Raw genomic sequence first — 18266 nt, forward strand, 5'->3', positions numbered from 1 at the left:
GTTTTACAGCCTTATTCCAAAATGGATTCAATAAATAAAATCCTCATCAATCTACACACAATACCCCATAATGACAAAGCGAAAACAGGTTTTTAAAAATGTTAGCAAAACAGAAATACCTTATTTACATAAGTAATCAGACCCTTTGCTATGAGACTCGAAATTGAGCTCGAGTGCATCCTGTTTCCATTGATCATCCTTGAGATGTTTCTAAAACTTGATTGGAGTCCACCTGTGGAAAATTCAATTGATTGGACATGATTTGGAAAGGCACACACCTGTCTATATAAGGTCCCACAGTTGACAGTGCATGTCAGAGCAAAAACCAAGCCATGAGGTCGAAGGAAATGTCCGTAGAGCTCCGAAACAGGATTGTGTCGATTGGATCTGGGGAAGGGTACCAAAAAATTTCTGCAGCATTGAAGGTCCCTAACAACACAGTGGCCTCCATCATTCTTAAATGGAAGAAGTTTGGAACCACCAAGACTCTTCCTAGAGCTGGCCGCCCAGCCAAACTGAGCAATCAGGGGAGAAGGGCCTTGGTCAGGGAGGTGACCAAGAACCAGATGGTCACTCTGACAGAGCTCCAGAGTTCCTCTGTGGAGATGGGAGAATCTTTCAGAAGGACAAACATCTCTGCAGCACTCCACCAATCAGCCCTTTATGGTATAGTGGCCAGACGGAAGCCACTCCTCAGTAAAAGGCACATTACAGTCCACTTGGAGTTTGCCAAAAGGCACCTAAAGACTCTCAAACAATGAGAAACAAGATTCTCTGGTCTGATGACACCAAGATTGAACTCTTTGGCCTGAATGCCAAGTGTCATATCTGGAGGAAACCTGGTTTTTCAGCGGCAGGGACTGAGAGACTAGTCAGGATCGAGGGACAGATGAATGGAGCAAAGTACAGAGAGATCCTTGATGAAAACCTGCTCCAGAGTGCTCAAGACCTCAGATTGGGGTGAAGGTTCACCTTCCAACAGGACAACGACCCTAAGCACACAGCCAAGACAACGCAGGAGTGGCTTCAGGACAAGTCTCTGAGTGTCCTTGAGTGGCCCAGCCAAAGCCTGGACTTGAACCCGATCAAACATCTCTGGAGAGACCTGAAAATAGCTGTGCAGCGACGCTCCCCATTCAACCTGACAGAGCTTGAGAGGATCTGCAGAGAAGAATGGGAGAAACTCCCCAAATACAGGTGTGCCAAGCTTGTAGCGTCATACCCAAGAAGACTCGAGGCTGTAATCGCTGCCGAAGGTGCTTCAACAAAGTCATGAGTAAAGGGTCTGAATACTTATGTAAATGTGATATTTCAGTTTTTTAAAACCTGTTCTTGCTTTGTCATTATGGGGTATTGTGAGTAGATTGATGAGGGAAAAAAACAATTTAATCATTTTTAGAATAAGGCTGTAAAGTAACAAAATCTGGAAAAAGTAAAGGGGTCTGAATACTTTATGAATGCACTGTTGAGCGGGTACTACCTGTTTGCTGAAATGGGTGTGAGAGTGCGAAGTTGGTAACGTCGCTCGAGCACTTTCACGAGGTGCTGAAACTACCACCGAGAATGGGTGCATATCCGTGGCTATAAACATACCTATCGCTCTTGTAATTTCTTTGGCCTAGTCAGAATCAGCTGCGAAGGGTTGCTTGAATGCAGAGGGGAGACTAAGTTTCCGTCTTGCTCCGGTGGTAAGAATACTGAGGTGATGTCAGCATAAATGTGTCAACATGTTTGTGGTGTTGGCTATTCTCGTTGAGCAGTGGCGACATACAGTACTTACTCTTTCTGACATCTCCGTTGTAATCTACTGGGAAACCAAAATGTTCCCAAACTGGAGATTTAAATGATGATGGAGAATCCTCCTGGTTTATCGACCCCACCACTCGCCATCGTACAGAACTAGCTGCACCTCACAAAAGGACTGTTTGAAATGCGCAAATTAAAATTTGAATTGTGATTACAACGTGCGCATAGGCTCTTAACTGAATAGCCTGAAATTGTTTTTTTTTTCGCCTCAGATTTTCTCAAAAGGCATACAACGCAGCATAGGCATAGCCTATAGGCCTAGTGTTTTAAATGTATTGTAATATATATTTTTTAATGTATTAATTCGGTTTCACAGTGCGGACCGAACCAAGGTCTCTGTACCGAATGGTTCGGTACGAATACGTGGACTGTTACACGTTTTCCAAAAACTCTGTTAAATATCTGTTCCGAATTAAGATTCAATGATGTCTGTAGAAAGAATGGGGTGTCAGCTTTGACATGATAAATTGACTTTGAAAAAATCTATGTGGGTTATTGAAGTGGATTTACACCCGGTAACGGAAATTCCTCATGGGTCCCTGATCTGTACTACACAGAAATGCATCATTATGGATATGAATGTCATTAACTTTATGGTGATGTATAAATATGTACACAAAGGTATAAATATGCAATATCATCCTTTGCATATTTTGGTATTATTCTACACACTGGCAATTTATTTTAATGTGCTCTGCCCCCAAACAAGATCAAATTTCATTAGTCCGGACCAAATCTGAACCAATCATAGACGTCTATGTTTCACAAGTTTGGGCATCAAAGTACAACACAGTAGAGCTCAGTAGAGTACAGTAGAGTTCAGTACAGTAGAGTATATTTCAATACAGTACAGTAGATTGCAGCACAGTATAGAACAGTAGAGTACAGTATAGTTCAGTACAGTAGAGTAGAGTACAGTTCAAGACAGTACACAGCTCTACTGTGTACTGGACTGTACTCTACTGTACAGTACTGTGCTGAATTATACTCCACTTTTCTTTACTGTACTGTACTCTACTGAACTATACTCTACTTTTCTTTACTGTACTCTACTGTGCTGTACTGTACTGTCCAAATTTGTGAACCCAACTGTGGTTTGTGACTACTATGATTTCCCATTGTAGCCAATTCAGTTGCCGATATTTCTGAAATTCTGTTACCGATTTGGTAATGGAATTTCGAGTTTTAATCACTTAATAATTCTTAAATAAATTTGATATCAGAAAAAACACTAACTAATTTATAGGTCTACATTTACTTGTTACTTCTGTGAATTTTCATTATCTTCCCTCATGAGGGAGAGAAATTAGAAAATACTATCTTAAAGATATGTGGGTTTTTGGTAACAGAATTTCAAGGCGCAAGGCCATGTTTCTTAAATTTACAGAAGGCAAACAAATGTATTCAAAACTACATGTGTGTTGATATTTGTTGGCAGGGGTCTTTACTTCAACATTATTGTGTTTTTATGTATTTCTAATACCTTTTAAGGCTTTTTCTGGTAGATGTTTTCTAAGACCCCTTTTCCATCTGTTTGACCAGAAATCAAAGCCTTTGCTTATTCGTAATTTTTTGGATGGAAAATGGTTGAAAATACATATATATGCATTAATTTCTCAAAAAATATGGACTCTAAGCTTTCATTTGACACCCAAGTTGACATGCTCCTATGAACTTCACATGTTGGTGCTCATGGGTCCTTTTACATGGAAATTACCTTTTGTGTATGTGTGTTGAAAGTCTTTATGGGCCTGTGTGTGGTTAGTCTAAGTTTAGTGAATATGTAATATCTTTAGTTAATGAAAATGTGATGTATGTGAAAGAGTATGCTTTGTGTGTGTTGGAATGTCTCGCACAAATATAATATTTTATTTAATATAAATTCCATAATTTAAATAACTAGAATATGAATAAAAATATAATTCACACACACATTTGCTCCCTAGTGTTGACATTGCAGCCTGATGAATATTTCAGACTGCCTGTCTCTGAGTGTGTGTCCCTGGAGCACAGAGAGAGAGAGAGGGGTAAACACATACACACAAACATGAAAATGCACCCACATCGCAATACTGGTATCGTGACAATACTACTACACACACATTCATAATAGACCACTGACACTTGCACAGACACACCCTCACTCACAGGACACTCATATCAATCACCACCCCCTTGTAGAGACAAACACTCACACCCACCCACACACGCTCACACAAGCTCGCATAACACTATTTGAATGCACGGATCCATCAGAGCTGATTTGAGTGTTTACGGGAACAAGAAAGGACGCTGAAACAAGCAGAAACACACTCCTGTCCTACTCCCTCCCCACCTTTCTGAAACACAATCAATGTCTGTGACCTTGTATTGTATCAGCCCAGCCTCTATCAGACCTCTATGTGTGATGGGTCTCCTGACTAGCTGAGCGCCGGCTCTGCTATTAAAGTGGAACTGACAGCGTTTTAGCAACATTAAATCTTATTACAATCTGTTCATATACACCCCCAGGAAGAATATGACACCTTTTTTTATTTTTTACATTTTCTGACAAGGGAGCACTTAGATATGGTCATTTTCACATTTGTCATACATTCGTAGAATGTTTGGGAATTAAGTATAGTAAGACATTTGTGAAAATTCTATATCAATATAGAGTGGAAAAGCGGCCGTGCGTTTGGACAATTAATAGACACTGCAGTAAATAAAAATATCTGTCTTGTCCAGGACCGGAGTCTACGCAGACCGGTGCGCCATAGCCAATCAGAGCTACAGTAGGCATATATGCAAATAAGCCATTTGCCACATGGGCCTGCCATCATTCATTTTGAACTGGATGGTGTGTTTACAGGCAGAAGAGGTTAGTTAGAAGCATCTTTGGTTAGGCTCCTTGTTTTCTAGCTTCCTAAATAAATAGCTAGCTACATAAATAGATACGCTAGCCCAGGGGTGTCAAACTCAATCAGTGCACGAGCCATATAAAAAAAGTCAAAAATGTGCGGGCCAGACATAGCCTCTTTGTTTTTACAAGAAAACATGCAACTGCGACCCAAACTGGCCATTGTTTTATTAGAAAAAATATGGCCCTTTATAAATGTCCACTTAGGATGCTGTATATAGCATTTTAACATATTAAAACTAAAGAAGAGATAAATAACATTTGTCCAGCCTTTGCTGTTATGCTTGCAAATGTGCATAATATGCTGTGACCCTAATCAAAGAGTATTTAATAACTCCAAATAACAAAAATGTAGCTATAGGTTTGTTGTAACATTTAAACTTAACATGTTTTTCATTTTTTTTGCACTGCATGGATCACTGGTGCGGTTGAATGCAGCATTGCTGTATGGTGCACTCAAAATGTATTGTAGTGGAGTAGCTAGCCTAGGCTACTGCTCAAATGTTGCTGTAATAGGCCTACATGTTTCTCCTTTGCATGGTGTTTTGTTGCATGTTTAGTTTTTTGATTATTCATTGTCAAGCTTTAAAAACCGAAGCCAGGCTGCTATATTTTTGTAGCGTAGCTAAGACTGTGGCATGTGTCTGTACACTTTCCCTCCGCTGCGCACTGTATACGGTCATACGAAAGCAGTACAATAGAAGTTTGATTCACCGATGCGAGCGCATCAGGCTGTAATTTCATACAGTAGATGATTCAACTGTTAACTCATTTATACTCGCTTGTGTGTCCTATTCGGCCCGCAGGCTTTGTGTTTGACACATTTGCTAGTCTATTAGCCACGTTATGACTGACTTTTGATCATTGCCCTTGCTAGTTTGATTGTATTGACATTCCCAGCCTTGGGTACAGTCGTCCGTTTTTGTTCAAAATATTGAATCATTGAACAATCTACCTGGCCAGCAGTGATTTACAACCTGATAGCACTATCTTTTGGACAACCAATACATGTATTGGTGAATTATATTAATCATGCATTGAACTGCATCCATCTATTCTGCCAACAATGCCTTACTGTACGTCATGGAATTTACAGTCAAATATAACCTATTTTTAAAACCTCTTATGAAGTTGGTTTTGACGCATAAACTGGGAATTTGATATTTGTGACCGACCGGCTCGATTCGGTCTTATGTAGCAAAATTTGAAATTGTGTTTTTTACATTGGATACAAGTAGAGAGTCAGAGCTAGAAAATACGTTATCATACGCTACAGTTGAGGAACAATGGGAAAGTAATTCTGCTTTGAAAGTTGATGAACTTGTAACCTCACTTTTAAGAAAATGGCCTTTGAATGTTTTGGTACACCCACTGGAGAGCTCTTCTTTGTCTACAACCATTCAGCATCGTTCACACCCTCTTAAGCTTTAGCCCCACCCATCTCTTTAAGGGTTGATCCGAGCGTTCTGTCCTAATAACAGCAGTCAAGCACCCAAGCTAACTGGCCAACGTTGGCTAGCTTGCTAGCTACTTCCAGACACAAATGAGAGAACAGCTCACTGACCATTTTACTCGCCCTAGCAGAGCTGGTTAGGCTGTTTATATGTTATCCAGACCGTTGGTGACTGCAACTGTGCTGCTGGCAACAATTTACGCTTTTTTGCCAACGTTTACTGACACCGGCCATATTCAACGGGTGTTGAGCATTCATAAATTAATCACTTATTCTGCGCTCTGGCACACTCAGACGAGAGTGTTCTGAAATCGGAGTAGATAGCCAGAGCAAATTTACCAGCTACGCCTATCAACAGTTGTCGCTGTAACATTCTATTGAAATGGTTACTTGCATAGTGGAGTCTTTTGTTAAGACATGTAGCTAGCTAGCTAAACAATGAACCATAATCCCAACTCATGATGTTACTACCCTGCATGAATCTGCAGGCAGCTAACCAACCAGGTTCAATGTTAGCTAGCTAACATTAGGCTATAACTAGCAAAGCAAATGGCTCTGAGATACAAATAATATTACTACACAGATCAGACACGTAACGTTAGCTAGCGAGCCAGCCAGCAATTTTAGACACAAAGTATTGCACTATATGTCAAAAGAAGTACACTATATAAGGACTAGGGTGCCATTTCAGATGCACTTAACATGTTTTGTCATGGGTTTCCTGCCGAAATGAAGAGCTTTGCCATCCATTGGTTAGCAGGGCATGGCTAGTACACAACATGGGCCTGATTGACAGAAAGATACGGGAAACCTGCCCATTTTGTAACCAGATCTCTTCTTAGAGTAGTGTAACCCTTTTTCTTTTGTGTCTTCTCGGTAGTCACTCCATGTAGTTCTTAGCCAAAGATACCCAAGATAGACCACAGCCTATCGTTTCCAATGGGAGCAAATGCAGCATAGTGGGCAGGACAAGCAAGGAGGTGGGCACGAGCTAGCGAGATCCTATGGGCGTGTGCTAGCATGTATTTGCATATTTCCCGCTCTGTGAAGTGTGCATGTGCAATAACTCAATTCGCCCTTGCACTCCTTCAAAACAACAACAATTTTTTTTACTTTGGCAACGGGTAAAGTCTACAAAACGTAGTCCACTCTGTTCGTAACAGATTCTAGTTTTGGGAACTGTATTGAGATCTTCTCCCACTGCCAGCCACTTAGCTTCCTCTCATCACCATATCTGGTGGTGAGTGGAAATGCCAACCGGATGCTTCAGATTTATACATCCGGTGAAACATCTGGCTCATTGTTCTATCTGTGACTTAGCTTCGATGGTGCGATTTGTTTGCTTTAGTGGTCCATTATATGCCACTGGATTTCCTGGTTGTGGATTTGTTCAAAGGGCATTAAACTGGGTTACATAGTTACACTGAAATATGAGACATTGGCTGCTATCCATAGGCAGCTGTGTGCAGTTTAAACTGCTTTATACACTGGTAAAGGTTAAGCAGCTCACAGAGCTGTGTGTGTCCGTGTGGTTGTACATTTGTGTGTGTGTGTATGTGGGTTCTAACCTTCTCCTGCCTCTGTGCTGTGTCAGTGCAGGGGTGGACCCCCACACTCGTTCCATGCTATAACTTTTGAGTTACAATCACTTTATTTGATTACTAAATGACATATTAATGAGTTATAAGTAGTTTATCAGCAGACCTTCAAATACACTGACACCACTCACCATTTTATACCGCCTGCTAAGGTTCCTAACCCTCCACCCCTCTCCTTCCCCCTTTCCAGTGGTGGACCGCCAGGGCTGCGACCCCCACACTCGCTTCATGGTGCCCCCCCGGACGGGGCACTGGGTGGCCCTGCTGCAGCGCGGCAACTGCACCTTCAAGGAGAAGATCCTCAAGGCCTCGGCCTTCAACGCCTCCGCCGTGCTCATCTACAACAACAACTCCAATGAGGACACCGTCAAGATGGGCCATGAAGGTGAGGAGTGAAGACCTGGGTCATATGGGGGCATATTGATATTCATGTGGGTTATTCATACGGCTTATGCACTCTATATGGCTCGTATATACAGTGGGGAGAACAAATATTTGATACACTGCCAATTTTGCAGGTTTTCCTACTTACAAAGCATGTAGAGGTCTGTAATTTTTATCAAAGGTACACTTCAACTGTGAGAGACGGAATCTAAAACAAAAATCCAGAAATTCACATTGTATGATTTTTAAGTAATTAATTTGCATTTTATTGCATGACATAAGTATTTGATCACCTACCAACCAGTAAGAATTCCGGCTCTCACAGACCTGTTAGTTTTTCTTTAAGAAGCCCTCCACTCATTACCTGTATTAACTGCACCTGTTTGAACTCGTTACCTGTATAAAAGACACCTGTCCACACACTCAATCAAACAGACTCCAACCTCTCCACGATGGCCAAGACCAGAGAGCTGTGTAAGGACATCAGGGATAAAATTGTAGACCTGCACAAGGCTGGGATGGGCTACAGGACAATAGGCAAGCAGCTTGGTGAGAAGGCAACAACTGTTGGCACAATTATTAGAAAATGGAAGAAGTTCAAAATGATGGTCAATCACCCTCGAGAGCTGTGTAAAGACATCAGGGATAAAATTGTAGACCTGCACAAGGCTGGGATGGGCTACAGGACAATAGGCAAGCAGCTTGGTGAGAAGGCAACAACTGTTGGCACAATTATTAGAAAATGGAAGAAGTTCAAAATGACGGTCAATCACCCTCGGTCTGGGGCTCCATGCAAGATCTCACCTCGTGGGGCATCAATGATCATGAGGAAGGTGAGGGATCAGCCCAGAACTACACGGCAGAACCTGGTCAATGACCTGAAGAGAGCTTGGACCACAGTCTCAAAGAAAACCATTAGTAACACACTATGCCGTCATGGTTTAAAATCCTGCAGTGCACGCAAGGTCCCCCTGCTCAAGCCAGCGCATGTCCAGGCCCGTCTGAAGTTTGCCAATGACCATCTGGATGATCCAGAGGAGGAATGGGAGAAGGTCATGTGGTCTGATGAGACAAAAATTGAGCTTTTTGGTCTAAACTCCACTCGCCGTTTTTGGAGGAAGAAGAAGGATGAGTACAACCCCAAGAACACCATCCCAACCGTGAAGCATGGAGGTGGAAACATTCTTTGGGGATGCTTTTCTGCAAAGGGGACAGGACGACTGCACCGTATTGAGGGGAGGATGGATGGGGCCAGGCATCGCGAGATCTTGGCCAACAACCTCCTTCCCTCAGTAAGAGCGTTGAAGATGGGTCGTGGCTGGGTCTTCCAGCATGACAACGACCCGAAACACACAGCCAGGGCAACTAAGGAGTGGCTCCGTAAGAAGCATCTCATGGTCCTGGAGTGGCCTAGCCAGTCTCCAGACCTGAACCCAATAGAAAATCTTTGGAGGGAGCTGAAAGTCCATATTGCCCAGCAACATCCCCGAAACCTGAAGGATCTGGAGAAGGTCTGTATGGAGGAGTGTGCCAAAATCCCTGCTGAAGTGTGTGCAAACCTGGTCAAGACCTACAGGAAACGTATGATCTCTGTAATTGCAAACAAAGGTTTCTGTACCAAATATTAAGTTCTGCTTTTCTGATGTATCAAATACTTATGTCATGCAATAAAATGCAAATTAATTACTTAAAAATCATACAATGTGATTTTTGGGATTTTTTTAGACCTCTACATGCTTTGTAAGTAGGAAAACCTGCAAAATCGGCAGTGTATCAAATACTTGTTCTCCCCACTGTATGTATGGAGAAAAAAAATGTATGTACTCTGGATAAGAGCGTCTGCTAAATTACTAAAATGTAAAATGTAAATGTATATATGACCAGGGTAATATGTAGTCATATTCTTATGGGTACATATGGCTTGGCCTATTTCTATGGGTTGTTCATTGTTTAAATGGCCTATGCATATGGGTTATGTATATGGCTTAATGTATGTATATGGCTTCTATGTAGTGATGGAGGCAAACATCTATACAGTTACATATTGGGAAATTATTTTTCACGATATAAATCGTATCATTTTGCAACATCTCAAAATATTTTTTTTGCTTGTTGGTTGTACCTGCACCAAAACTCCAGTTTTTTACCTTCATAGCTTGTTCTCCATCTTCTTTTTAAATACGGAGCCAATTAGTTTTCTGCATTTTTGATTTCCGTGACTGATCAAAACTTGTTTTCTCATGGCTCTCTCTTGTCCCTCTGCAGCAGACATATGGTGAGCAATATGTTTGAAATATTGAATCACAATAAAATCACAGTATCGAATGGCAATACATATAGCCTCCATACTCAACTGGCAGACCTGATCCGGACCCAGAACAGGGTCAATAGGGACCCCCCCCCCAATTAAAAAAACATTGTAGAATAATAGTGAAGACATCAAAAATATTAAATAACACATATGGAATCATGTAGTAACCAAAACAGTATTAAACAAATGAAAATATATGTTATATTTGAGATTCTTCAAATATCAACCCTTTGCCTTGATGACAGCTTTGCACACTCTTGGCATTCTCTCAACCAGCTTCATGAGGTGGTCACCTGGAATGCATTTCAATTAACAGTAGTACCTTGTTAAAAGTTAATTTGTGAAATTTCTTTCCTTCTTAATGCATTTGAGACAATCAGTTGTGTTGTGACAAAGTAGGGGTGGTATACAGAATATTGCCCTATTTGGTAAAAGACCAAGTCCATATTATGGCAAGTACAGCTAAAACAAAATCTCTGCCCCATGCAAAATTAACTTTAAAACTGCAACATTTTCTCTCCGCCAACAAGAGGGGTGTGAACAGTTTGGGGTCGCATGGGTTGCGAGGTGGGGGTTTGTTACTATGCCGATTAAATTACATTATCCATCCGAATTTGTGTGACCGGACCTTCTCAAATAGTACTTGAGTACCCCTGACATAGCATCGAGATCATCTGCTGCTCGGTGTGTTTTAGCCTGTGTTTAGCGTCTGCTAAATGGCATATTATGGTGGTGAAGTTAGCATTTAGCTCTTGTTATATGGTACTTATAGCCAGCTAGCTTGCTGTGATGGTGGTGAAGTTAGCATTTAGCTCTTGTTATATGGTACTTATAGCCAGCTAGCTTGCTGTGATGGTGGTGAAGTTAGCATTTAGCTCTTGTTATATGGTACATATAGCCAGCTAGCTTGCTGTGATGGTGGTGAAGTTAGCATTTAGCTCTTGTTATATGGTGCGTATAGCCAGCTAGCCTGCTGTGACAATTTGTAAGTCGCTCTGGATAAGAGCGTCTGCTAAATGATGTAAATGTAAATGGTGGGTGTATGACGATTATACCGTCTGCCAAGGGTTATTGACAGTGTGTGTATGTGTAGCAGTCATAGTGCAGTGCAGTATGTTTTCTGGCAGTTTGTCGTTTGTGATGTGGCTGCAGGGGACAGTACAGGGGACATACAGTGTGGCTGTCCTGACTGGACTGAAGGACATGGAGACTGACTCCTGCATGCTGGACCTCAGCCACCACCACAGCTAAACACCAACACAGCCAGCGGGCTTGGGCAAGGCCGGTGTTCTCTTACACTGCAACATGCGCACACACACACACGCACGCACACACACGCACGCACACACACACACAGAAGGGTGTTCAGGCACACAAACATATTTACAGCATTGTCACATCTCTCTATCTCCTTCCCTCCGCCTCTCTCATTTGCTTCACATGCATTTCTTCCTACTCACTCTGTGTCATTGCTACCATCACTGTCTCAGTCGCAGCTTATTTTAGCAAGAATGTGATTTTGAATGAGTACAGTCAGAACTTCTGATCTTTAGATCACAACTTTTACATGAAGCATCTCTAAAAAAACAACATCCATTAAAATATAATCGGACACTTCATGAATGAGTCTACAGTATGAGTTAAAGTAGCTGACAGCTAGCCTAGAGCCGTTTTGTACTTCACCTTAGCGTCACCCCACCCCAGGGGATGCCCTGAGCTAATTCAAGATAGCGTTGAAAAGTCTGCATGAATGAGACAGAGACGGTCTAGTGAGGAGGTGAAGAGAGATTGAGAGCGAGGAAGGGAGAGCGAGAAATAGAGGGGGCGAGAGAGGGCGGGGGCTGGTGTAGCATCCCTATACCGCTGAGGAGCCAATAGCTGGGAATACAGGTAGGCAGACAGTGGTGGTTAGAGGAGAGGAGAGAGGAAAGGAAGACACTGAGAAGAAAAAGGAAGAGAAGAACTGAAAGAATGAAACACAAAGTGAGAGAGCTAGCTTAGCATCCATAGACCTAGGACAACAGTGGTTGTTTGAGTCTAGTAACGGTAGGCAGAGAGGGGAGAAGAGGAGAAACAAGGGAAAGGGAGGAAGAGGTAGGGAGAATGAGTCAGAAGGTGTGATAGATGTCTGGGTGGGATCGATGGGCTTTTATAAATATAGAAGGGAGCCCATGACTAATTTATAAGGTCATTTTCTAGCATGAACGAACGGCAGAATCCTGATAGTTCCCCCGAGCGCAAACCTTTCAGGATTGATCGCTGTTAGCCTGAATAGCACGTCATTTATCACGGGTGGGAGTTATTTGTTAATATCACGGGGATATGGGAGATGTACAGTGCCTTCGGAAAGTATTCAGACCCCTTGACTTTTTCCACATTGTTAAGTTACAGCCTTAACCTAAAATAAAATTTAAAAAGTAAAACAAATCTGCAATCTACACACAATACCCCATAATGACAAAGTAAAGACAGGGTTTCAGAAATTTTTGCAAATGTATTACAAATTTTAAACAGAAATACCTTATTTACATAAGTATTCAGACTCAGATTCAGATATTTGCACACCAAATATTAGCCAGAAAGGATCTTGATCCAGGACGGGATTCTCTGCTGTTACCAAGCAAAGCTTGATTTTGGAAGAAGCTAACCACTTAACTAGATAGCTAACTAACTACTACGTTAGCAAACCAAATGCACAACTGCAGAGCATTTAGCACATTTTAGACAGTTAACTTAATTGTTATAAGATATCTAGCTGGCAAACATTTAGTTGTGAATTAGAAACAGTAACTAAATCACCTGGCGCGTGCTGCACAACAGTGAGTGACTCACAAGGCTCCGGTCTCTCGTCGTTGTGTGCTTATAAACAAACAACGGGACTGGGGACTACCGGTAAGCTTCATAATGAAAATTAAATGAGCAGGTGAAATGAAGAATGCGATCTCCTTCATCTCCTAACATATTGCACAAGTTGACTGCAGGTATTTACTTAAAAAGTAGCTACAATTATTCAAATCTTTAAAAAACTTCAAATAAATAGTTTCAACAGTATTGACGGTATTGAAAAACCATCCAGTGGCTATTTCCAAATACCTCGGTATACCGTATATACGGTATACCGCCCAAGCCTAGTTCAAATGCGTATATGGTGTTGTATGTTGTATTGTGTGTGTGTGTGTGTGTGTGTTTCAGTGCAGCAGCAGCATACTGACACAGTGCTAGAGAGGTAAGGGTATACTGTGCCTTCAGAAAGTATTCACACCCCTTTTCCACATTTTGTTGTGTTACATTGAGATTTTGTGTCACTGGCCTACATACAATATCCATAATGTCAAAGTGGAGTTATGTTTTTAGAAATGTTTACAAAAGAATTAAAAATGACAATCTGTAATGTCTTCAGTCAATAAGTATTCAACCCCTTTGTTATGGCAAGCCTAAATAAGTTCAGGAGTAAACCATGTATTAACAAGTAACATAATAAGTTGCAGGGACTCACTTTGTGTGCAATAATAGTGTTTAACATGGTTTTTGAATGACTACCTCATCTCTGTACCCCACACATACAATTATCTGTAAGGTACCTGAGCAGTGAATTTCAAACACAGATTCAACCACAAAGACCAGGGTGGTTTTCCAATGCATCCCAAAGAAGGGCACCTATTGGTAGATGGGTAAAAAAAATAAAAAAATAAGGCATTGAATATCCCTTTTGAGCATTGTATATCAATACACCCAGTCACTACAAAGATACAGGCAACCTTCCTAAATCAGTTGCCAAAGAGGAGGGAAATTGCTCAAAGAATTCACCATGAGGCCAATGGTGACTTTAATACAGTTACAGAGTTTAATGGCTGTGATAGGGGAAAACTGAGGATGGATCAACAATGTTGTAGTTACTCCACAATACTAACCTAAATGGCAGAATGAAAAGAAGGAAGCCTGTACATAATAAAAATATTCCAAAACATGCATCCTGTTTACAACAAGGCACTAAAGTGAAACTGCAGAAAATGCGTTATGTTTGAGGCTAATCTGACACAACACATCACTAAGTACCACTCAATATTTTCAAGCATGGTGGTGGTTGCATCATGTTATGGGTATTCTTGTCATCGGCAAGGGCTAGAATAGAGCTAAGCACATGCAAAATCCTAGTGGAAAACCTGGTTCAGTCTGCTTTCCAACAGAAACTGGGATACAAATTCATCTTTCAGAAGGACAATAACCTAAACACAAGGCCAAATATACACTGGAGTTGCTTACCAAGACGACATTGAATGTTCCTGAGTGGCCTAGTTACAGTTTTGACTTAAATCGGTTTGAAAATCTATGGCAAGACTTCAAAATGGCTGTCTAGCAATGATCAACGCCGAGTGGCGCAGTTGTCTACGGCACTGCATCGCAGTGCTAGCTGTGCCACTAGAGATCCTGGTTCGAATCCAGGCTCTGTCGTAGCCGGCCGCGACCGGGAGACCCATGGGGCGGCGCACAATTGGTCCAGGGTAGGGGAGGGAATGGCCGGCTCAGTTTGCAACTGCCAGGGTTGTGGGTTCGATTCCCACAGGGGGCCAGTATGAAAAAATAATATATATATATATATATATATATATATATATATATATATATATATATATATATAATAATGTATGCACTAACTGTAAGTCGCTCTGGATAAGAGCGTCTGCTAAATGACTAAAATGTAAATGTAATCAACAACCAACTTCACAGAGCTTGAAGAATGTTTTAAATAATCATGTGGAAATATTGCACAATCCAGGTGAGCAAAGCTCTTGGAGACTTAACCCTAAAGACTCACATCTGTAATCGCTGGCAAAGGTGATTCTAACATGTATTGACTCAGGGGTGTGAATGTAAAAAAACGTATTTCATTTTCAAGACATTTGCAAACATTTCTAAAAACATGTTTTCACTTTGTCATTATGGGGTATTGTGTTGAGATGGGTGAGCAAAACATCTATTTAATCCATCTTGAATTCAGCCTGTAACACAACAAAATGTAGAATAAATCAAGGGGTATGAATATTTTCTGAAGGCACTGTATCAGAGATGTTGTGTGGAGATAAACATCAGCCTCACAGAGGATGGCACATTGACAACAGCAAGTTTGACTGTGTTGACAGGGATTTATGTGTGCGTGTTAATGTTCATAAACATGCTTCTGATCTCTGTTGTGTATGGGGATGGGGGTGAGACAAATAGAGGGCGAAAGCGAGAAAAAGCCTTGCCTTGGTGCTTGTACTGTGAAGCGCTTGTGTTGTAGTGGGGTGCAAAGGATGTAATTTAGTCACACAGTCTCTGAATAGAATTTCCTCATAGTCACAGGTCTAGGAAAAGCTGACCTTTCGCCAATCCTACCCTTAACCATAAGGGGAAAAACTAAAACCAGACCTTGGATCAGTATCTGGAAGCAAGCCATCACGGCAGGTCTACGTTCAGCCGTTAGGCGCCACCCATAAAGCAAAGCCAAAGCCAAAGAGTGAGGCATGTAAACATGCCTGGGCACGTGCCTGCCTGGCTCTGTCTGTTTTCCTCTGTGGTGAATGCCTGTCTGGAGACTTGACTTAGCTTTGGAGATCTACAGATAACTGCTTAGAGTTAGAGTTAGAGTTAGAATGAGAGTGAGAGAGTATATATATTGTTTATGCCTGCTGTTGTGGTCCCTGCAGTCTCATTCTAGTTCAGCGTCTTACTGTGTTTTGGGTTGTTATCAGCCCAAAACGTGTAGGCTGTGTTTTGCTGGGCTCAAAACTGGGACCAAAACACTCGCATTTGCGACCCTTGGCAGTGCGTTTTCTTATTTTATTATCAAGATTAATTCAAACAGCAATGGGTTTGCAACAATGGGTATGCAGACCAGGTATTCAAAAAGTTTAGTTTGAAGTTTTGGTTCAATCTTTGCGATGCGCAATTCAGTCATCATGCGCTGTTTGAATTAACATTTCTAAAGGCTTTCCCAAAAAACCTTCCCAATTAAATGTTGACTGCAAAGTAGGCCTACCTGGCAGAATGATATCATGATGATTTGTATCAATCACGCTAGGCCTGTTATTGAATTAAAGGGCAACTACACCCTCATTTTAGTTTTAGTTTTTTATTATTGTTCCCAGACCTCAAAAGTGGTCTCCTGATGTGTTTTAAGCATTGTTGTGGTCTGTAGTTTTTATATTAAAAAGTGAAAACCTAAAATGAAACTAGGAAAATTCGGAAACCTGGAAAATGTTCTACAGAAAACGGAATTTACCAAAATATAAACGGATTATATAGGGCCCTACAACGGTAGAGCGACTGCCAACAATAACACCCTTTTTAAGATTGCGCAAAGGTTTTATTTTTTACATCTAAACAATCAATGCAAATATGATATTGTCAAGTTAAAATGTAATTAATTGTGTGTGGAGGGTAGGTCATTATTGGCTATAGCCTACTTGCTCAGCCCGCAAATTAAAGATAACATTTAAATGATGTGCGCATCATCCCCTTTCCCGTGCCAGTATTATTTTCATTCGGGCCAGTAGCATTCAGTTGGCACTGGCCCGGTGTGCCACTGGCAAATTTACCTGAATGTCAAGCCCTGCAAAAATTAAAAATAGTCATTATTAACCTTGTTCTGTATGGAATGCAGGTCAATTATGGGACACAGGTCATTATCGCACGAAAAATGAATTGGTCGCATGAAGAATTGGTGTGACCAAATCATGTGCTGATGCCATCAACTGAAAAAGTTGGTAGCACCAGTGCCACCAATAGAAATAAAAGTTAGCCTAGAGTGTGTGTGTGTGTGTGTGTGTGTGCACACTTGTGTGTGCGCGCATCCATGCGGTTGTGTATGTGCATCCGTGTTTACATATGTGTGTGTATGCCCGTGTGTGCGTATGTTATCTGGACTCTGCAGTTGTCACGAAGCCGGCTGAGAAACTCTGCCTGGCCGTATCAGTGTGTGACAGGTGAAGGTCACTTACTTCTACCCATTCTAGCTGCTCTGCTGTCAGTGTACAGACAGGACAGGTACACAAGATGACTACTGCATGAGTCATCAGGGAAAAGGCTTTTTGTTTATCCCCCTGCCCTCTGACGCAACACACAGACTGAAGTGCGCTCTCACTGAAGTGCGTGCACACACACACACACACACTCCAACACCATAATATGCAACCCGTTTCAAGAAGCTAGGCATATGTCGCACATCACTACTTCACAGGAGAGGCATTTTAATGTTTTTTTAAACATTTTTTATCAAAATGCGTTTTTTGGCAGAAATGCCTTCTGGAATATGTGAACTTTCATACGCCTTAATAACAAACTTGTATGCCATCTGTAAATATAAATAAAACATTTCAATTATGAGCCTTGTTGGTTTAGCCACGGAAAAACACAGGAACCTTCCCGCTAGCCATGATTAGCTGAGATATTGGATGGGCTGGACATGCCGAGAGATGAGTTCAGATTGGTCTGCCATGTAGCACGTTTCTCTCTATAACATGAGCTGCTCAGTATATATAGATAATCCTTGCTACCACAGCTTTTTTTGTAGCTAGCTACAAACCAAACAGAAAATACATGCTGCCGTGAAGCGTTCATCCATGTATATGGGTAAGAGTCTAGCTATATTTTCAGATATTATACATTTCTAATTTTGTCAGAAAGTTGTTTTCATTTCAAGTTAAAGCGTACTGTTAGCTAGGTAGCGAACGTTAGCTTGCCGGCTCGCTAATGTTACGTGTATGATCTGTGTAGTAATGTTATTCGTATCTCAGAAATCTATTTGCATTGCTAGTTATAGCCTAATGTTAGCTA

The 18266-nt window shown here is 41.4% G+C and overlaps 1 protein-coding gene across 5 annotated transcripts in view; it reads left to right on the forward strand.

The window, feature by feature from the left end:
• The window catches only part of LOC121534377 (E3 ubiquitin-protein ligase RNF130), a 73592-nt gene that overhangs the window by 19277 nt on the left and 36049 nt on the right, over window positions 1-18266 (forward strand). For all 5 annotated transcript variants that reach the window (XM_041841031.2, XM_041841029.2, XM_041841033.1 and 2 more), the window contains exon 3: window positions 7947-8141. In XM_041841031.2, the coding sequence (XP_041696965.1) occupies window positions 7947-8141 (195 nt within the window). The remainder of the gene's footprint in view (window positions 1-7946; window positions 8142-18266) is intronic.

The sequence above is a fragment of the Coregonus clupeaformis genome, chromosome 2 (assembly GCF_020615455.1).
Source record: "Coregonus clupeaformis isolate EN_2021a chromosome 2, ASM2061545v1, whole genome shotgun sequence".
NCBI classification, from domain to species: Eukaryota; Metazoa; Chordata; class Actinopteri; order Salmoniformes; family Salmonidae; genus Coregonus; species Coregonus clupeaformis.